Source organism: Pelophylax lessonae (genome assembly GCF_965119305.1).
Source record: "Pelophylax lessonae genome assembly, chromosome: 11".
NCBI classification, from domain to species: domain Eukaryota; kingdom Metazoa; phylum Chordata; class Amphibia; order Anura; family Ranidae; genus Pelophylax; species Pelophylax lessonae.
In genome coordinates, this window is record NC_138778.1 from 92,055,135 (window position 1) to 92,077,436 (window position 22,302).

The 22,302-nt window shown below is 47.4% G+C and overlaps 2 protein-coding genes across 3 annotated transcripts in view; both read left to right on the forward strand.

Moving 5' to 3' along the window:
- The window catches only part of STARD3 (StAR related lipid transfer domain containing 3), a 171,810-nt gene that overhangs the window by 144,898 nt on the left and 4,610 nt on the right, over positions 1–22,302 (forward strand). The gene's annotated exons all lie outside the window — the stretch shown is intronic.
- Positions 10,606–22,261, forward strand: LOC309566897 (uncharacterized protein; the record flags this gene model as incomplete). The annotated part of the gene is made up of 3 exons (XM_082272240.1): positions 10,606–11,238; positions 11,326–12,360; positions 22,241–22,261. The coding sequence occupies 3 exons, from the start codon at positions 10,606–10,608 to the stop codon at positions 22,259–22,261; spliced, it is 1,689 nt and encodes a 562-aa protein (XP_082128366.1).

Genomic DNA, 22,302 nt, shown 5'->3' on the forward strand with positions numbered 1-22,302 from the left:
TGGGGTATTAGACTTTGCTCCGAAGGAGTAGCTAGGCAACAGAATATGTTAACATTAAAGCTTTTAACATATCCCACCCTCAAGGGGTGGTCCCCTCAGTCAATACCCTCCTACTTCCTGCAACCATATCTCAGTTTTAATGTCTAGCTTGTCAGGAGTGGCTGGCTTTTCCTGTGCTGGGGCTTTCTGCCCCAGACTCTTTCTTCTTTTTGAAATTTTGTTTGAGTTTTCTCTCTACCTTTACTTAGCTGTTATTTTTGTCAGCGTTAGTTAGTTCTTCTGATGAAGAGGATCATGAGGGCTGGGTCTCGGGCTGATCCCCCTGGTCGCAGGTCGTGGGTCAGTGGCTTCCCAGCCTGCCATCGAGCGTTCAGCCAGGTAACGCTCCTGGCACAGTGAACGACCCATCCCTGTTCGGTGCAGGGATGATTGGTGAGGTGGCTACCTCACTGGACGCCGTGCGGTTTCTTAACCCCCATTTTGTGCGTCTTGAATTGCGACTCTCCCTGCCTCATGTGCAGCGGCTTGTTCGCCTGTGCGGGTCCACCACGCCATTGAGAGGTAAGTGTATCTATGTGGGGACCTGTCTGTCTGGGGGGGTGTCAGTCTGGGACTGTGTAACCTGCCTCTATTCACACTGCTTGTCTCCCTATCTCTCGGCTGCATGCTGTGGGCTGCAAGGGGGGGGGGGGAGCTGTGTGACACTGTGTGTGTCAGCCTGGTCAGTGTGAAAAGCTGTGTGCTGTGGGGCATGTTTTTTTGGCATGTTTGGGCATATACAGCGATCGCTGCGGCGATCTGACATGTGTCCTTATACATGGATGACATGTGTGCATTACTGCACTGTGGAGCGGCGGTTTCGGCGCCATACGGCGCCATTTTGCCTACACTCGCTCCGGCCGCATGTTTTACATGCATGGCGGCCATTTTCTTGTAGCCTCCATAGGCTTTCATAGAGCGCCCTGGCAGCATCACTTCCTCTTTCCAGGAACAACCGATCGAGGCAGCAGCAGCGGCGAGGGTCTCCTCAGGTTTTATCCTTCTGTTCTTGCTATCCATTGCCTGTGTTCAGTTTGCATATTCCCTGTGGGGGTCTCATTGTGCTTGAGTGTGGTGCGGTGGGCTGCGCTTGCCGCGCTTGCTTAAAGGGGCAGTTAACCCTTTATTGTCTGGTATTACAGGGGCAATGGATTCTCAGGAGGGCAAATTTCCTACCGCCTTGGTGGAAAGCCAGGGGACCGCTGTTTCCCCCCCAGGGGGGATTTAGCCACTATTGTGGCTGGCCTTGCTGCTCAGGTGCAGATGCTGGTGGCTGCTCAATCTACTAAAAGACCCAGAATTGCTCTTTCCTCTGATTCTGAGGGTGAAGGTGATGGGGTTGTTATGGCGGGGGCCTCCTTATCGGGGTCCCGCTCCTCCCTAGATCTAGTGGGGTCCGAAGTGGAGGCTGAAGTTGAGGGGGTTGATAATTCTCCCCCTGGCTCGCCTGAAGAGCTTGCAATCATGGATGAATTGATTGCTTCCATAAAGCAAACATTGCGTTTGCAGGATGAAGTGTGTCCCCCCGCTGCCTTGGCGGCCTATGGGACGCAGAGAAAACGAAGGACACCGCAAGTTTTTCCCTGCAATGATGATTTTCAGCGCGCTGTTAAGGAACAATGGCGCAATCTGCGCAAACCTTTTGCTGTGCCAAGTAGGTTCAAGCTGCGTTATCCTTTCTCGCCTTCCACTGATGAAAGGTGGTGTGTGCCTCCCCCAGTGGATCACGCAATTGCGGTTTTAAACAAGGCCACTGCGATTCCTGCAGAGGATTCCCCTGTGTTCCGTGATGCCACGGATAGGAGATTGGAGTCTCTTGCCCGTCATACTTATTCTGTTACGGGTTCTATGCTTAAAGCTCTGTTTGCTTCTCTCATGGCGGCCCAGGCGATCGCAAGTTGGACGCAGATGCTTAGGCGCGTCCTAGTGGCCGACTCGGCCTCGCCGGCGACCCTGGATATGGTGGATCAAATCCACCAGGGTGTCATGTATCTGTGTGATGCGGACCTGGACCTGGTTCCATTGGCTGCACGTGTGCACAGCGTGGCGGTGTTATCTCGCCGCCTGGTTTGGTTAAAATGTTGGTCGGTGGACCAATCTTCGCGTAAGACCTTGAAGAAAAAGACAGGCGCCACTGTAGTTAGCCAGAAAAGTTTATTGCACAATATACATAATAACTTACACATAGGTAAGCTCCAGTCCGTATGGCAGCTTCTCCAGCGCACGATCCGGCCGTCCACCGGCCCGGAGGTGACGTCACAGGAAGCTGGTCGAAGAACTTGGTTACACCGGAAGCCGCAAGTGGAACGCAGGCTCCCGGAAATGACGCAACGCGTTTCGGAGCATGCGCACTCGGCTCCTTCCTCAAGCGTAAATGACTGCCACCTGGTGCCAGGTTTAAATACAGCAGTCTACAATCAATTAACATGGAAATCAATACGAGGGGCGGCGCAATACTCTACAGGACCAGCTACACCGCCAGCACTTCTGGAGAGTACGCACAATACTTTTTGAATGATACAATGGATTTCGTACTGGGGCTTATTCATGTACAACAACTTTAAACAAACAATATACACTAAAAATATTGAAACTATTAAAAAGTCCTCAACGATAGATACATTGAAACATGACTTACACGCCACAAAACTAGAAGGGAAAATAAAATACACATATATCTCTCTGTACCCAGGTACAAAGGAAAAACGGCTTACCTTATAATAAGGAAAACCGTAGGCTCCGAGGATCATGTACTCCCAAAAGGAATTCATTTTCCATGATCCATACTACATTATAAAAATATATAAGCACCTAAATGTGCCGGATAGCTAAAAGACAAAAGACAAAATTCTAAGAACTATAAAATTACTATAAAAATACTTTAAAATACATGCACACATGTATGCATGTGTGTACACACGCACAGTGCATTGTTATGCACACACGCACACATATATACATGTATGTACCCATATGGTACCTACAAAAAGGAATGACTAGGAAGGGAAAAGGTGATAAGGAATAAGAGGGGAGGGGAGAGAAGAAAGGGAAGGGGGGAAAAAGAGGAAAAAGAAGAAGGGAGGGAGGGAGAGTAAAGGGAAGAGGGGGGGGAGGGAAAGGAAAAGAAAAAGAAAAAGGGGAAGGGGGGGGGGGGAGAGGGAGGAAAAAAGAAAAATTAGAATAATAACAATGCACTGACTCACAAAATAGTATTAATATCCAGCTCCTCGTTCAGTCCCCCGGGAGCTAGAACATTCAGGGCGTATATCCAGTAAGTTTCCCTACTGCACAGACGCCTGAACCTCTCGGCCTCAGAGGTGCCTTTTGGAATTGCCTCAATTACCCAGACATATAATCCCTCAGTGGACTTATTATGGTGTTGAAGGAAGTGCCTGGGGACGCTATGGTGGTCTTTACCCTCCTGAATATAGCGTCGGTGCTGACCAAACCGTGCTCTGAGAGTCCGTATGGTCCTGCCAACATAGTGCAGGCCACACGGACATACCAGGCAATATACCACGAATTCAGACGAACAGGTGTGGAATTCATTAATTCCATACCTGTTGCCTCCAATCACGAAGTCCTTCTGTCCATGCTTAACATATTCGCATGTTAAGCATTGTATTTTACGACACTGGTACATACCAGTGACGTTAAAAAAGGTCAGGGACGGAGAAGCATATTTTTTAGATTTGAGTTTACTAGGTGCGATTTTTGTTTTTATGTTGGGGGCCTTTCTGTATGAGAAACGGGGTTTGTCCGGAAGTACTGCTTTTAGATGAGGATCTTGGAGCAGGAGTGGCCAATGTTTCTTTACCACTCGCTCCATTTGTCGGTGGTGATTATGAAATTGAGTTGTGAATCTCATCTGTGTGCCATCAGACCCAGTCTTGACACGCTTAACGGTCTGTGGCGCTATATATTGGATGAACGCCTGCTCAACAATGGTATCTGGGTACCCTTTTTCCAGAAATTTTTGTTTAAGGGCCGTGCCTTGCACTTTATAGTCCGAGGTCTTGGTGCAATTATGTCTGAGTCTACAGAATTGGCTTTTCGGGATATTATCTAACCAACGGGGATGATGACAACTATGGTAATGCAGCAGGGAATTGCCTGCAGTTGGTTTTATGTAGTTCTTGGCCAATATTAGCTGGTTATCATGGTGTAGATCCAGATCAAGGAAAGCCAAATGGTCAGGATCAATCACAGAGGTGAACTTCAGTCCCATGTCGTTGTTGTTACAATGGGAAACGAAGTTCAAAACCTCTGCGGCCTCTCCATCCCAGATGATGACGATATCGTCAATATATCGTCCGAAAAACACTATATGTGGAGTGTAGGGATTATTATTCAACACATATCGAGTTTCCCAATGTCCCATGGTGAGGTTGGCATACGATGGAGCGAAATTGGCTCCCATCGCCGTGCCCGTGATCTGTAGGTAGTAGTCGTCATTAAACAAAAAGTAATTGTGTGAAAGACAAAACAGAGTGGCTTGCATTATGAAGTCAGCCTGTTTGGGGTGAATGGTATCATCCTGACTGAGATAAAACTCTAGGGCCCTCATGCCAACTGCATGTGGGATAGATGTGTACAGAGACTGTACATCTAACGAGACCCACAAGTATGTCGGCTCCCATGTATACGGAGTAATCGGTTCTTTCTGGACCAATACCTAGCAGCCAATATTACTCCTAGGGGACTCAGGATTATGAAGGAGTGTTCCTTCCTGGATACCCCACATACCAAGGAATGGCAAGCCATCTCGGAGTTCTGTACAAACAAATGGATAAAAATAATTATGGAACAGAGAACTGCCAAATATGACCAAATGGTCCACAAAATACAGATCCTAAGTAACGAGATTATGGATCTCACTACAATATTACCGAATAGATGGCTCCGTACCCTAAAACAGAATACCAAAAGAAATGAAGATAGCCTAGTCTGTACCAAATTAGGAAAATTTCGGCGTGATTTGGATGACTACAATAGTAATATTGTCTTCTCCTGGAATAACAAACACAAAAATCAGAAACAACGTACTGATCATTCCATGGTATCTACTGACTCCACCCCTTCTCCCCCCCTTTCGTCCCTTCCTGCCCTTCCTTCACTCCTTACTATGCACTGCCCACCTCCTCCATACCATGTACCTTATATGTTTAATAAGAGGGCAGACATAGGTCATCCCTCTCAATTTTCATACAAAAAACCTAAGCTCTGCCCGCAAAATAAAAATAAGAGAATGGATGCTGTACACGCTTATAATGCGATCAATAATAATAATACCACTAATAAGAAAAAAAGCTATCCCTCTACTAAACCCAGTAATACCACATATATCCAGAAAACTGCTACAAACACATCAACAGCTTCTAGAGGGCTTCCTTCCTCATTTAATAAGACATGTCCTACACTTAGTGTAGTGCTATCAGAACCTTCTAGTAATTGCCTCAGTGTCCCGGTAGGTACCGACACACGAGAAAATGCCCTTACCCCAGCTGGTTCTGCTGATGGAGGTATCCCTATATTGACACCAACACCTATGCCTCAGGTCCCCCTTTCTGGGCATTCACCTGTAGAATGTCCATCTACAGACGGTATGCCAACTAATAAAACTGCGGTCCCTTTTTTAGTGTCAGGACCTCTCCCCAAGCGTCTAAAGAAAAGAAAACACGGCGCAGAGGACATAGGGGAAGAGGAAATAGATCAAAATGCCCGAGTCAGGAAAATGAGATGCCAACAGTGAGGATCTTTAATTTATCTACTTGCGAACTCACCGCCAATGATCGGGCTATACTTAGCCGTGGCCTCACCTTTGCCCCTACTACTAAACCCAATCCGTTTCAAATATTTAAGGATTTGAACAAATTCATTCGCAACCTGACGTTAAAGAGGCATTTCTCTTTAAAATCAGCTAAGGCACCTACATACAATGATACTGAGTGCGCCTTGAGCACCCAGTTATCAGACCAGACATCTGGTGTAGACACGGAAGTAGCTTTAGCCATGTTAGAGGAGTTGTATATGGAAGGTAATGCACCCTGGGAGGGACAGAGTGAGATTGATGTTGAGGAAGTTTTACTTAGCCAGCATCTTCCCATCTCCCCTCCCATGAGACATACACAATTAAAACCCAAGTCCAATTTTTACCCTACACACTCAAAAGGCCCGTGTATAGAAACTTTTTACCGCATTGTATATTCGGACCTCTTAGATATGTGCAAAAAAGCTAAGAAAAGTAATAACGGCAAATATGGTTGCAATTTAAGTAAGGTGGAGAAAGTGGCCCTTAAAACACTAATGTCTAACACTAATATTATCATTAAGCCTGCGGACAAAGGCGGTAGTGTCGTCGTACAGAACAAAAGTGATTATGTGAAAGAGGCCAATCGGCTGCTATCCGATGGTAACACATATATGAAACTTAATAAAGATCCACTACCCGAATACACAGTTGAGGCAAAGGTTTTAGCTACCACTGCCTTGAGGAATGGCATCATCTCTAAAACCGAGATGTCTTTTCTTTTTAAGGATTATTTTCATACTCCATATTTTTATCATTTACCTAAAGTGCATAAGTGCACAACTAATCCCCCCGGTAGGCCTATTGTTGCTGCGATGGATAGCATCACAAGTGGCTTCTCGCAGTATATTGACATATTCTTACAGCCCATAGTTCAAGAGCTCCCCTCCTACATCAGGGATGGTATACATTTATTAGAGCTCCTTACTCCGTATACATGGGAGCCGACATACTTGTGGGTCTCGTTAGATGTACAGTCTCTGTACACATCTATCCCACATGCAGTTGGCATGAGGGCCCTAGAGTTTTATCTCAGTCAGGATGATACCATTCACCCCAAACAGGCTGACTTCATAATGCAAGCCACTCTGTTTTGTCTTTCACACAATTACTTTTTGTTTAATGACGACTACTACCTACAGATCACGGGCACGGCGATGGGAGCCAATTTCGCTCCATCGTATGCCAACCTCACCATGGGACATTGGGAAACTCGATATGTGTTGAATAATAATCCCTACACTCCACATATAGTGTTTTTCGGACGATATATTGACGATATCGTCATCATCTGGGATGGAGAGGCCGCAGAGGTTTTGAACTTCGTTTCCCATTGTAACAACAACGACATGGGACTGAAGTTCACCTCTGTGATTGATCCTGACCATTTGGCTTTCCTTGATCTGGATCTACACCATGATAACCAGCTAATATTGGCCAAGAACTACATAAAACCAACTGCAGGCAATTCCCTGCTGCATTACCATAGTTGTCATCATCCCCGTTGGTTAGATAATATCCCGAAAAGCCAATTCTGTAGACTCAGACATAATTGCACCAAGACCTCGGACTATAAAGTGCAAGGCACGGCCCTTAAACAAAAATTTCTGGAAAAAGGGTACCCAGATACCATTGTTGAGCAGGCGTTCATCCAATATATAGCGCCACAGACCGTTAAGCGTGTCAAGACTGGGTCTGATGGCACACAGATGAGATTCACAACTCAATTTCATAATCACCACCGACAAATGGAGCGAGTGGTAAAGAAACATTGGCCACTCCTGCTCCAAGATCCTCATCTAAAAGCAGTACTTCCGGACAAACCCCGTTTCTCATACAGAAAGGCCCCCAACATAAAAACAAAAATCGCACCTAGTAAACTCAAATCTAAAAAATATGCTTCTCCGTCCCTGACCTTTTTTAACGTCACTGGTATGTACCAGTGTCGTAAAATACAATGCTTAACATGCGAATATGTTAAGCATGGACAGAAGGACTTCGTGATTGGAGGCAACAGGTATGGAATTAATGAATTCCACACCTGTTCGTCTGAATTCGTGGTATATTGCCTGGTATGTCCGTGTGGCCTGCACTATGTTGGCAGGACCATACGGACTCTCAGAGCACGGTTTGGTCAGCACCGACGCTATATTCAGGAGGGTAAAGACCACCATAGCGTCCCCAGGCACTTCCTTCAACACCATAATAAGTCCACTGAGGGATTATATGTCTGGGTAATTGAGGCAATTCCAAAAGGCACCTCTGAGGCCGAGAGGTTCAGGCGTCTGTGCAGTAGGGAAACTTACTGGATATACGCCCTGAATGTTCTAGCTCCCGGGGGACTGAACGAGGAGCTGGATATTAATACTATTTTGTGAGTCAGTGCATTGTTATTATTCTAATTTTTCTTTTTTCCTCCCTCTCCCCCCCCCCCCCCTTCCCCTTTTTCTTTTTCTTTTCCTTTCCCTCCCCCCCCTCTTCCCTTTACTCTCCCTCCCTCCCTTCTTCTTTTTCCTCTTTTTCCCCCCTTCCCTTTCTTCTCTCCCCTCCCCTCTTATTCCTTATCACCTTTTCCCTTCCTAGTCATTCCTTTTTGTAGGTACCATATGGGTACATACATGTATATATGTGTGCGTGTGTGCATAACAATGCACTGTGCGTGTGTACACACATGCATACATGTGTGCATGTATTTTAAAGTATTTTTATAGTAATTTTATAGTTCTTAGAATTTTGTCTTTTGTCTTTTAGCTATCCGGCACATTTAGGTGCTTATATATTTTTATAATGTAGTATGGATCATGGAAAATGAATTCCTTTTGGGAGTACATGATCCTCGGAGCCTACGGTTTTCCTTATTATAAGGTAAGCCGTTTTTCCTTTGTACCTGGGTACAGAGAGATATATGTGTATTTTATTTTCCCTTCTAGTTTTGTGGCGTGTAAGTCATGTTTCAATGTATCTATCGTTGAGGACTTTTTAATAGTTTCAATATTTTTAGTGTATATTGTTTGTTTAAAGTTGTTGTACATGAATAAGCCCCAGTACGAAATCCATTGTATCATTCAAAAAGTATTGTGCGTACTCTCCAGAAGTGCTGGCGGTGTAGCTGGTCCTGTAGAGTATTGCGCCGCCCCTCGTATTGATTTCCATGTTAATTGATTGTAGACTGCTGTATTTAAACCTGGCACCAGGTGGCAGTCATTTACGCTTGAGGAAGGAGCCGAGTGCGCATGCTCCGAAACGCGTTGCGTCATTTCCGGGAGCCTGCGTTCCACTTGCGGCTTCCGGTGTAACCAAGTTCTTCGACCAGCTTCCTGTGACGTCACCTCCGGGCCGGTGGACGGCCGGATCGTGCGCTGGAGAAGCTGCCATACGGACTGGAGCTTACCTATGTGTAAGTTATTATGTATATTGTGCAATAAACTTTTCTGGCTAACTACAGTGGCGCCTGTCTTTTTCTTCACTTCTGCCAGCGGATTCTTCGGAGTTTTCCTGTCAGTGCTGCCTTGTATCCAGCCATTTGGGACAGTCCCGAAACAAGAATCTGGAGCATCCCCCGCGCCCCTTCTACAGTGGTGGACTCCTTTCCTTCTTGCCTGGTCAGAAGCGCCCAACAAACATTTTTTCTGAACTTCGCGTAAGACCTTAGCCAATCTACCTTATGATGGGTCTCGCCTTTTTGGGGAGTCCTTGGATGTGTTGATTAAGGGGATCACCGGGGGTAAGAGCACTCTCTTGCCCCATTTCCCCAAGGCTAAGGGGGCTTCTGGGAAGAAGCATGCTAATTTTCGGCCCCCTCAGGGGTCCTTTCGTGCCTTTCGGCCGCACTACAAGGGCAAGCCGTTCAAAGGTCAAGGCTCTCAGAAGAAGCCCTGGTCTGGGAAACAGAAGTCCGGCCAATCCGGATCTGCAGCCCATAACAGTTCGGCCTGAAGGGGCGCTGTGCTGCCACGCAGCTTTAACTGTCTAGCAGTTGTTATTACATGTTACGTTATGCTATGATATTGGTATCTTCCTAGCACCCCTGCTGTTTCTGGCTAGATGGTTTCTCCCATCTCCATTTTCCTGCTGTAACTGCCATTTTGTTTAGTTGTTATGAGGAGACTGCAGAGTGTGGAAGCTGTGTAACTTCATTGTAAATTTACCTATGGAAAAGCCTCTATGTTTATGTCTTTGCTAACTTGAAGCATAAAGAAGCATTGGAGAACACCTCTGGAGTCTTTATTCATTGAGTAAACTATCTGTTAAAGCCATCATTCAACCTGCTGCACACACTTACAGACTGGGTATCTACAAGAGGGTCACAGGTACAATCGATGCTGAGACAGAACAGTAAATTTACAGGAGTACACAGCTTCAAAAAGTAAATTTACAGGAGTACACAGCTTCAAAAAGTAAATTTACAGGAGTACACAGCTTCAAAAAGTAAATTTCCAGGAATACACAGCTTCAGAGAGTACAGTTCCAAAAAGTACTTGAAGTAAATGTCCATGGTAATATACAGCTTCAGAACTGTGAGTACCAAACTTGTCTGTGAGTCACCAGAAGCATTACTCTGCATATGAAACCAGCCACCTATTACTGCTTCATTACTGTTACAGCCTTCTGAGGTGATCCAGTTTGAACTAGTTGCAGCACTAGCCACTATTGTAACAAAAAATACCTCAGCCAGCCTGCTTAATAACAGAAGTCACTACTTACAGAGCTGAGCTCTGGCAGATTTCTAACAAGACACCAGAAATACAGTACTTATTATGTCTGACAGAGATCTCACAGAGTTACCTGCATTTAGTCAAGATAAAGCAGACTCCTTACTTCATTCTGCTCGTCCTGTCAGAGCCCCTCACCCATCCTTGAAGGCAAGGGAGGTTTATGAAGCAAGTAAGGAAGAAACATCTAGTAACCTGACTGCATTATGGGAAAAGACTTTAAGTTGTATAACAGCCACTAATGAAACTAGCAACAACTCTGAGCAATTGAACACTGCTCTCTCAAGGGTTAAGAAGGCATTTGAGAATTATAAAAGACTTTCAGAGAAGTACTATTCCCTATTGTCACATTCCAACATAGAGGAAGCTGCATTGGAATTAAAGGACTTTACTTCTAATGACCAGCAGAGGCATAGCACATATCTTGAAGCAAAGGCACAGATAGAAGGGAGATTGGCACAGCTATATGAGACTATATCCTGTAACTCTGCTTCTTCAAGACACTCAGGAAAATCTTCTAGGTCTGCCCGCTCATATCATAAATCTTCTTCTAAGTCATTGCGGTCCTGCTCTATAAGGTCAATACTGAGCGACCAAATTCTCAAAGCTCGCCAAAAGGTTGCAGTAGCCCAGGTTCAAGCCGCCTGCTCTGAAAAAGAAGCAGCCATCAAGGCAGAAGCTAAATGCAAGGAAGCAGAAGCTAAATGCAAGGAAGCAGAAGCTAAACGCATTCAGGCAAGAATACAAGCAGAAACAGAGGCTCAGCTAGAAATTCTTCAGAAGAATAGAGAAAAGGAAGTAGCTTTAGCAGAGTTATCTGTCTTGGAACAAGCCCTATTGGAAGAAGAAGGAGCAGCTTGTACCAGCTTAGCTGCTTGTCAAGACCCTGTTGAAAGGACCCTACAGTATGTCCTAACTCAGAACCACGACAATACAGTCCCACCTACAGTTGGAGATTCTTCTCATAATCATCCAGCAAGTGGATCAGAAGGCAATGTGTCGCCAAAGCAAGCTGGTCAACTAGACGCACCTACTAACAGAGACCCTCCACAACTACCGCACGTCACAAAATCAAGTGAATCAACCTACGCAGCTCATGTGCCACCACAACCCTATGTGCATAGAGATTACAAGGGCACAGCAGAAGACTACAGAATGAACTCTATACCCCCTTTGATACAGCTCTCTTTGACTTCAAATGCTCAGAGACCTTCAGTCAACAGACCCTTACCTAAATTAAATCCATCTGCAACACCTTTCTCTCTACCTACCAGCCAACATCAGATACCAACCATGGTCCAAGACGGCACACCATCAGTAGACCCTGTGGCTATAAAAACTGAAAGCACTGACATTGCAGAGTTCAGCAAGTATATGATTCGACGAGAGTTGATTACAACTGGACTGTCTGGATTTGATGACCGCCCAGAGAACTACAGGAGTTGGAGATCTACATTTAAGGCGGTAACCAAGAACTTGGACATTGAACCTCAAGCAGAACTTGACTTACTAATAAAGTGGTTGGGGCGTCAATCTTCAGAACAAGTAAAGAGACTTAAATCTGTCTACATTTATAACTTTAAAGCAGGCCTTGATGCTGCCTGGGAACGTCTAGAACAAGACTATGGGAGCCCCGAAGTCATTGAATCTGCCTTATTCCAGAGACTAAACGACTTTCCTAAAATCTCTGTTAAGGACAATCATAAGCTTAGAGAGTTAGGTGACCTCCTTCATGAACTTGAAATTGCTAAGTTAGATCCTAGTTTACCAGGTCTTAGCTATTTAGACACTGCTCAGGGCGTAAATCCTATTGTAGCAAAGTTGCCTAGTCATCTTCAGGGAAAGTGGACTAGTGTAGGATCAAAGTATAAGTATGAGCATTGTGTTTCCTTCCCTCCCTTTTCTTATTTTTCAGAGTTCGTGCGGAAGGTTGCAAGATCCAAGAATGACCCAAGCTTCTTCTATCCAGATACAACCACCATTCCTTTAAGTACTTCAAGGGGTATTGCCACCAACAGTAAATTCAAGGATTTAAGGCATCCTATTGCCGTGAGGAAGACTTCAATAGCATCCAGCGTCTTAGCTACAGACATTAAAGCTAGCAATCTTAATCAACAGTGTCCTATTCATAATGCGCCACACTCTCTCTCCAAATGTCGTGCATTTAAGGACAAGCCTATTGAAGAACGCAAGTAATTTCTCAAAGAGCATAATATCTGTTTTAAGTGTTGTGCATCCTCCGATCATTTAGCTAGAGACTGTAAGATCGCCATCAGATGTTCTCTCTGCAACAGTGCCAAACATGTGGACGCTCTTCATTCAGACCTGTTCAAAAGGAAACCTTCACCCGGCAGCAACCCCAAGACTACATCAGATGATGGCGGGGAGAGAACTGAGCAATATGCCGACCCCGTAACCACAAGGTGTACAGAGGTATGTGGAGAAGGGCTTCATAGCAAGTCTTGTAGCAAGATATGTCTTGTAAGAGTGTTTCCTGAAGGATGTCCACAAAAATCCATAAAAATGTACGCCATACTCGATGATCAGAGCAATCGCTCATTGGCCAGTACAGAATTCTTTGACCTATTCAACATTCAAGGAGAGGCCTGGTCCTATACCTTGCAGACATGTGCAGGAAAGGTCAATACTTCTGGAAGAAGAGCCCATGGCTTCATAGTCGCATCAGAATATGAGGACACAGAGTTTTCTCTTCCAACGCTAATTGAATGTGATCAGCTACCGAACAACAGAGAAGAAATCCCCACACCAGAGGTTGCACATCATCACCCTCATTTGAGCCACATTGCTAACTACATTCCACCACTTAACAAGGATGTTAAGATTTTGATTCTACTAGGGAGAGACATTCCTAGAGTTCATAAAATAAGAGAGTTATGTAACGGTCCAGATGATGCTCCTCAGGCCCAGAAACTCGATCTTGGATGGGTGATAATAGGAGAAGTCTGCTTAGACCAATCTCACAAGCTCTTGGATGTAGCTTCCTACAAAACTAATGTTACCTGTCAATTGATGAAATGTCCATCGCACTATTATGTGAAGGAAAGACTTGATTTTAAGAACGAAGTTCCATATCAAGCACTCCAAAGCATTAACTGCAAGCTCACTTCTCAAAAGGACTTTGGTGATTCAGTGTACCAGACTACTTGTGATGACAACAAGATTGCTCCTTCAGTCGAAGACAAGGAGCTCATTAAGATTACGGATGAAGAGTTCTTCAAGGACAATTCCAACAATTGGGTAGCTCCAGTACCCTTCCGAGTACCAAGGCTTACTCTCCCTAACAATCGAGAACAAGCTTTAACCAGATTTGCTGCACTGAAGAAAACTCTCCGTAACAAACCTGAGAAGCGAGAGCACTTTCTAGCATTCATGCAGAAGATTTTAGTGCCAGCAGTTGTCCTCACACAAACCATTTGGTTTTCAGAACCCAAGTTTTTAATGGACCAGTCTTCTACAAACTCAGAAGAAGATATCGATTTCCACCTGGAGGATCCAGATACTGATCCGGAAATCCAGCCTGAAGTTGTAGCATTGAGTTCCAACATCTGCTCAAGAAGAAATTTGGAGAATGAAGATGACTCCACAGTTATGGGGGATGGAGCTGATGAATGGATGCAGGCCAAGACTCTGGTTAAGCCTCCGGACCAGCTGGAACTCAGCGAGGCTGAACTTAAGGAGGAATTCACTCGTATCCTGACTGCAAACAACCCTCATGCCCCCCAGAACATTGTGAGGTACAGTTTTAAGGAACTGGCCTACAAACCCATTAGCATCGTGGACCAGCTGGCCGTACACTTCTCCCTGGATGGAAACATGTTAAACGAAGACTCTGATAAAGCGCGACGACAGATGGCGAAGTTGGGAGTCATTGAAGAGACTCAGACCAACGACTCCACAGAGCCGGGAGACAAAGATACAGATGGGAAGTCTGACGCTCAGGCTAGTGAAGAATGGACAGAAGGAGAGGAAATACCATCCAGGAACAAGAAGGAGAGCAAACTGACCAACCAGTTCAATTATAGCGAGAGAGCATCCCAGAGCATTAACAAACCCCTGCGGGAGCGAGCTTCTCAGACAGAGCCACCTCCAAGGGCCACCTTCTCCGCCACTGCAAACCAGTGGAAATTCAACCCACCACACGCTTCACACATGGGCGGAGCATGGGAACGTATGATTGGGATAGCAAGGCGCATACTGGATTCTATGTTGCTTGATGTGAGTTCTTCACGTCTTACCCATGAAGTACTTACTAAATTCCTTGCTGAGGTCGCAGCAATAATCAACTCAAGACCGCTGACAGCTGTATCCACAGACCCAGAATGTCCAACTGTTTTAACTCCAGCTGCATTATTGAGCCGGAACATTGGACAGATCCCAGCGCCAAAGAGCATCTTTGATGAAAAGGACATATATAAACGTCAATGGAGATATGCTCAATACCTTGCAGATTGTTTCTGGAACAGATGGAGGAGGGAATACCTCACACTTCTTCAAGGACGTAAAAAGTGGCAAACCCAGAAGCCTAACTTAAAGGAAGGAGACCTGGTTCTTCTAAAAGAAAAGCAAACCAATCGGATCCAGTGGCCAGTTGGAGTTATTACAAAGGCCATTGCTAGTGATGATGGAAAGGTCCGAAGTGTGGAAGTCAGGATTGTAAAGGACAGGAGCCCAAAAACCTTCCTGAGACCAGTCACTGAGACAGTCCTAATTATGCCTGCTTCCAAAAAATTCTGATTCAGTGTTATGTGAAGGAGTCACTTAGATCTCTAGCATAGTTAGCTTAGAGGAGAGGGCTACATAGCATTCTACTGTATGCAATGTTAATTGTATGTTTATGGAAAATAATTGTGTAGTGGTATCTCACGATACCAGGCGGGGAGTGTGCTGCCACGCAGCTTTAACTGTCTAGCAGTTGTTATTACATGTTACGTTATGCTATGATATTGGTATCTTCCTAGCACCCCTGCTGTTTCTGGCTAGATGGTTTCTCCCATCTCCATTTTCCTGCTGTAACTGCCATTTTGTTTAGTTGTTATGAGGAGACTGCAGAGTGTGGAAGCTGTGTAACTTCATTGTAAATTTACCTATGGAAAAGCCTCTATGTTTATGTCTTTGCTAACTTGAAGCATAAAGAAGCATTGGAGAACACCTCTGGAGTCTTTATTCATTGAGTAAACTATCTGTTAAAGCCATCATTCAACCTGCTGCACACACTTACAGACTGGGTATCTACAAGAGGGTCACAGGTACAATCGATGCTGAGACAGAACAGGCGCCCTCACCCAGTTTTGGGGTGGGGGGACGCTTGCTCGGTTTTCTTCAACCCTGGTTGGCCCGTGTGCGGGACAGATGGGTTCAGGAGATCGTTCGATCTGGTTACAAGATCGAGTTTCTCTCTCGGCCGGAGAGCAGATTTTTTCCCTCAAATCTTCAACTGTCTCCAGAGCGTTTATGGGACCTGCACCTGGCGGTGCGAGACCTGAGGGCTCAGGGAGTGGTGGTTCCGGTGCCTCATCGGGACAGATTTCGGGGGTTTTATTCCAATCTGTTCACCGTGCCCAGAAAGGAGGGCAAGGTTCGTCCAATTCTGGACTTGAAGGCTCTGAACCGCTTTGTGCGGGTTCGCAAGTTCCGCATGGAATCCCTGCGGTCGGTGGTGGCTGCCCTGGTTCCGGGGGAATTCATGGCCTCCATCGATTTGAAGGATGCGTATCTTCACATCCTCATTTTCGAGGGTCACCAGAGGTTCCTTCGATTTGCCATTGCGGAGGATCACTACCAGTTCGTGGCATTGCCTTTTGGTCTCGCCTCGGCTCCGCGGGTCTTCACCAAGGTGCTTGCACCGGTTCTGGCATTATTGAGGGCCCAGGGAATTTCTGTCCTGGGGTATCTGGACGACATTCTGGTTCGGTCTGCGACCAGCCAGGGTCTGGAGAAGGACCTGTCTGTCACGATGCAAACTCTGCAGGAGTTTGGTTGGACGATAAATTTTCCAAAGTCGACACTGAGTCCGTCGGTTCGTCTTCCCTACCTGGGAATGATTCTGGACTCGGTGCAGGCGATGGTCTTCCTGCCGGAAGACAAACTCAGAACTCTTCAGGAGGAAGTCAGGTCCCTCAGGGACGTTCCACACTCGTCTCTGCGGACGCTGGATCTTCAAATCTCGTTGAGTCATCGCACCAGAAGAAAGCTTCTGTGGTGGCTCCAGTCCCCGATGGTGTCCGGGGGCAAGTCGTTTCGTCCTGTCTTGTGGACGGTGATCACCACGGATGCCAGCCTGTCGGGCTGGGGTGGTGTTCTGGGCGTTCTATCCGCCCAGGGAACTTGGTCGGAGGGGGAGTCTTCCCTTCCGATCAACATTCTGGAATTGCGTGCGATAAATCTCTGTCTTCATTGCTGGACGGACCGGCTGCAGGGCTGCCCGGTTCGGGTGCAGACGGACACTGCCACGGCGGTGGCCTACATCAATCACCAAGGGGGCACCAGGTGTGCCCGAGCGGCTCGAGAAGTGGCCGACATTCTGTCTTGGGCCGAGACTCATGTCCCGGCGATAACGGCGGTTCACATTCCGGGAGTGGAGAATTGGCAGGCGGACTATCTGAGTCGCCAGACCCTGGATGAGGGGGAATGGTCTCTCCACCCGGCTGTCTTCCAGATGTTGTGTGCGAAGTGGGGTCTTCCAGATGTGGACCTGTTCGCGTCTCGTCTCAACAACAAGGTGAAAAGGTTCGTGGCAAGGACGCGCGACCCTCGGGCAGACGCGTCGGACGCGTTAGTGGCCCCGTGGCATCAGTACAGGCTGATGTACGCGTTTCCACCGATTCAGTTGCTGTCCAGGTTCCTTCGCAGGTTACACTCGGAACGCAGCACGGTGATTCTTGTGGCACCGGACTGGCCTCGCCGGTCCTGGTACGCAGACCTCGTGAATCTGGCGGTCGACGCCCCGTGGCGTCTGCCTCTTCGAGACGATCTACTGTCTCAAGGGCCGATATACCATCCTGCTTTACAGGCGCTGGCTTTGACGGCCTGGCTGTTGAGACCGAGGTCCTGAAGGAGAAGGGTCTCTCTCCAGAGGTCGTTCATACTTTGATCAACGCGAGGAAGTCTTCCTCGGGGAAGGTTTATTACCGAACTTGGAAGGCCTATTTTGCCTGGTGTGAGTCCAGGGGGTTTTCACCCCGCACGTACTCGGTTTCCCGTGTGCTGTCTTTCCTTCAAACGGGTGTTGATCAGCGTTTGGCGCTGGCTACGATAAAGGGTCAGGTGTCTGCACTGGCCGTTCTGTTTCAACGTCCCGTGGCTTCCAACTCCTTGGTTGGCACTTTTGTTCAGGGTGTGCGGCATTTGGTTCCTCCTAGGAGGGATCCTTTGCCCCCTTGGGACTTGAATCTCGTTCTGTCTGTGTTGCAACGTGCTCCTTTTGAACAGATCAGGGAGATCTCGTTGTCTATGTTGTCCAAAAAGGTCGCCTTTTTGGTGGCGATCACTTCGGCTCGCAGAGTGTCGGAGCTGGCAGCTTTGTCCTGCAAGTCTCCGTACCTGGTTGTTCATTTGGATAAGGTGGTCTTGCGACCTAATCCTTCTTTTCTTCCGAAACGAGTTTCGGAATTCCATCTTAATGAGGATATTGTCTTACCTTTGCTGTGCGCGAAGCCTAAACATCCAAAGGAGGTGAGATTGCATTCTCTGGATGTTGTTCGGGCGATAAGGGTTTACCTTAAATCGACTGAGTCTTTTCGAAAGACGGACTCCTTGTTTGTTCTTCCAGAGGGTCCTCGGAAGGGCATGGCGGCTTCGGCCTCTACCATCGCCAAATGGATCAGGCAGACCATTGAACAGGCCTATGCTTTGCAGGGGAAGGTTCCCCCTGTGCCTGTGAAGGCGCACTCTACTAGATCTTTGAGTACGTCTTGGGCCTGTCGTCATGGGGCTTCTGTAGCCCAGGTGTGTAAGGCAGCGACCTGGTCGACCGTACACACGTTCACAAGATTCTACAAAGTAGATGTTCAGGCATCGGCGGATGCTTCCTTTGGCCGCAAGGTTCTTAGTGCGGCAATTCCCTAGGGTCCCTTGTTGGGGACCTCTGGCTGTTGGGATAAGTTTTGTATCCCCTGTTTTTTTGTCTTTTCCTGGGTTGTTGCTCCTGTTGAGCACTTGTTTTTTTTTTTTCTGTTGCCCAGCTGGTTTCCTTCCTTTGGTAAGGTTCCTTTCTTTGATGCGGAGACTGCGTTGCCTTTCGGCGCGGATGCCTTTCCCACCCCTCATGTTTGCACTGCTTTGGGACGTCCCCATATGTGACGAATATGAAGAGGCGGCGACTGTCGGAGGACGTAAGAGAAAACGGAATTTTTGTAAAATCTTACCTGTAAAATTCCTTTCTCTGAGTCCTCCGACAGTCGCCGCCCCCACCCCTCTTTTGGGGTTTGGTTGTATACTCTACTGCTATCCCACTAAAACTGAGATATGGTTGCAGGAAGTAGGAGGGTATTGACTGAGGGGACCACCCCTTGAGGGTGGGATATGTTAAAAGCTTTAATGTTAACATATTCTGTTGCCTAGCTACTCCTTCGGAGCAAAGTCTAATACCCCATATGTGACGAATATGAAGAGGCGGCGACTGTCGGAGGACTCAGAGAAAGGAATTTTACAGGTAAGATTTTACAAAAATTCCGTTTTCTCTTAGCTCATTGACAGACGTAGTACCCGCCCCTCTATCATTGAGTTGGGTTTGGTTAAATTCTCTGTTACTGCTTTACAACAGAACTGATTTCCTGTAGCAGAGAGAGGGAGGATATACCCTCTGGGACTGCCCCTAGGGTGGAGCCAGAACGTTTTTTCTTTCTGCCTAGTCCTACTCCTGCGGAGACAACATAACCCAATTGATGTGAATCAAAGAGGACTACGTCTGTCAATGAGCTAAGAGAAAAGGATTTTACAGTAAGATCTTACAAAAATCCGATTTTTTTTTAGCAAAGACTCTGGAGAATAAAATGTCGGTCATTGCAATATTTTTTGCCACGCGGTATTTGCGCAGCGGTCTTTAAAACGCCATTTTTTGGGAAAAATTTTGAAAAATCACATTTCACTGCATTTAAAAAATACTAAACAGTAAAGTTAGCCCATTTTTTTTGTATATTGTGAAAGAACATGTCACGCCGAGTAAATAGATACCCAACATGTTACGGTTTAAAATTGCGCCCCCCGTGGGATGGCGACAAACTACGGTCAATAGAGATCTCAATAGGCGACGCTTTAAATTGATTTAATGGTTACCAGTTTAGAGTTAGAGTGTAGCTCTTTTTTTTTATTTATTGCTCACGCTCTGGCGATCGCGGTGATACCTCACATGTGTGGTTTGAACAGCGATTTCATTTGCGGCTCGACTTCCGTATACGTTTTTTTTGTGCGCAAGCTAACGGTGACGGGGGCGGCTAAATTTTTATTTTTTTTTTTCCCATTTATTTTATTTTTTTAACTTTATTACAGTTTTTAAAAAAAAATAAAAATCTGATCACTTTTATTGCTGTCACAAGCAATGTAAACATCCCTTGTGACACCAATATGTAGTGACAGGTACACTTTATGGAGGGATCGAGGGTCTAAAAGACCCTAGACCCCTCCACTACACTTCCCTGTATGCAAAACGCCGAAAACTGCATTTTTGCATACAGACGTTTTTCAAATTTGCCGCCTTTTGCAGCACAGTAACCCGGAAGTGACGTCATGGACGCCGCCTCTGGGTTACGTCATCGGAGACCCGATCAAAGCCGTTTCCGGCATTGATCGGGACTCCATCCAGCCGGCGGACGTGCCGGCTGGGTGCTCAGGGCTCCCGGTGGGACGGGAGCCCCGGTAAAAGCCACGGAAGGCTGCAGGAGGGGGGGGGGACGTCCCCTCCCGCCCCCCCGGGTACCGATCGAGCGGCTCCCGAGCCGCATCGGTCGGTACCGACAGCCAACCGTCGGCTCTAAACCACGGTACCGGGATGATGCCTCTAGATCATTTCCAAGATCTCCAACGGGCGGCTCAGGTTCTCCTCGCCCAGGGGGTGATCGTCCCCGTGTCACATCGGGACAGGTTTTCGGGGGTTTTTACTCTAATCTGTTTGCGGTGCCCTGAAAGGAGGGCAAGGTGTGTCCGCTTCTGGACCTAGAGTTTCTAAACCGCTTTGTGCGGGTTCAAGAATTCCGTATGGAATCCCTCTGGTTGGTGGTGGCCTATCTGAGCCCGGGAGATTCCTGGCTTTAATCGACCTCAAGGCTGCGTTTCTACACATCCTTGTATTCGAGGTACCTCCTATTCGCAATCGCGGAGGAGCGCTATCAGTTCGTGGCGTTACCTTTCGGTCTCGCTTCGGCTCCAAGGGTGTTTACCAAAGCTTTGGCTCCTGTTCTGGCCCTGTTGTGGGCGCGGGGGATCGCTATCCTTGAATATCTGGACGATCTCCTGTTAAAGTCGAGTTCCAGTTCAACTCTGTTGCGCGATCTGTCAACCACGGTTCAGACGCTCCAGGAGTTCGGGTGGGCCATCCACTTTCAGAAGTCGACATTGCTCCTTTCTGTTCATCTCCCTTATCTGGGAATGGTCCTGGACTCCGCCTATGCGAGAGTTTTCCTGCCATAGGACATACTCCGGACTCTGCTGAACGAGGTCAGGTCCCTCAGGGACAACGAATCCTCATCACTCAGGCCCCGCATGCGGTCCCTAGGATGATGGTGTCAGCCTTCGAGGCGATCCCATTTGCACAGTCCCACACGCGATCTCTGCAAGCGGAGATCTTAGCCAGGTGGGATAGGCATCCTCAGTCCTTGGACAGGAGGATATCTTTGAGTCACTGGGTCAGAGCGGACCTTCTGTGGTGGCTCCAGTCTCCGACTCTGACGGAAGGGAAATCCTTCCAGCCGTTGTTTTGAAAGGTGCTCACCACGGACGCCAGCCTGTCGGGCTGGGGTGGCATTCTGGGCAAATTGTCTGCCCAGGGCACTTGGTTGGAGGAGGAATCCTCCCTACCGATACATGCCTGGGAACTGAGAACGATCAGACTCTGTTTGCTCCGTTGGAGGGATCGTCTTCAGGGCCACCCTGTGCGGGTGCAGGCGGACTGCACCACTGCGGTGGCATACATCAATCACCAGAGGGGCAACAGGAGTGCCTGGGCGGCCAAGGAAGTGGCCGAGATTTTGCCTTGGGCCGAGACGCGGGTCTCGGTGCTTTCAGCAGTTCACATTCCGGGTGTGGAACACTGGCAGGCCGACTATCGTAGTCGCCAGACCCCTGACCCGGGGGGAATGGTCCCTATACCCGGAGGTGTTTTCAGATACTGTGTGCGCGATGGCGCGCCTCCTCTAAACAACAAGGTGGGAAGGCTCGTGGCAGGAACACGCGATCCTCTGGCAGCCTCCTCGGACGCGCTGGTGGTGCCTGGGAATCAGTATCGCCTGATTTATGTGTTCCCCCCCCCCCCCCCCCCGATCCAGTTGTTGTCACGGTTCCTTCGCAGGTTGGTCTCGGAACCGAGGTTGGTGGTCCTGGGGGCCCGGACTGGCTGCGCCGGTCTTGATAAGCGGACGTCAGGCAAATGGTCGTCGAGCCTCCCTGGCTGCTCCCCTTACGAGACGATCTGTTGTCTCAGGGGCTGTTCTTCCATCCTGCTTTACAGTCGCTGACCTTGACGGCGTGACTGTTAAAAGCCAGATCTTGAGAGATCGGGGTCTCTCGTCG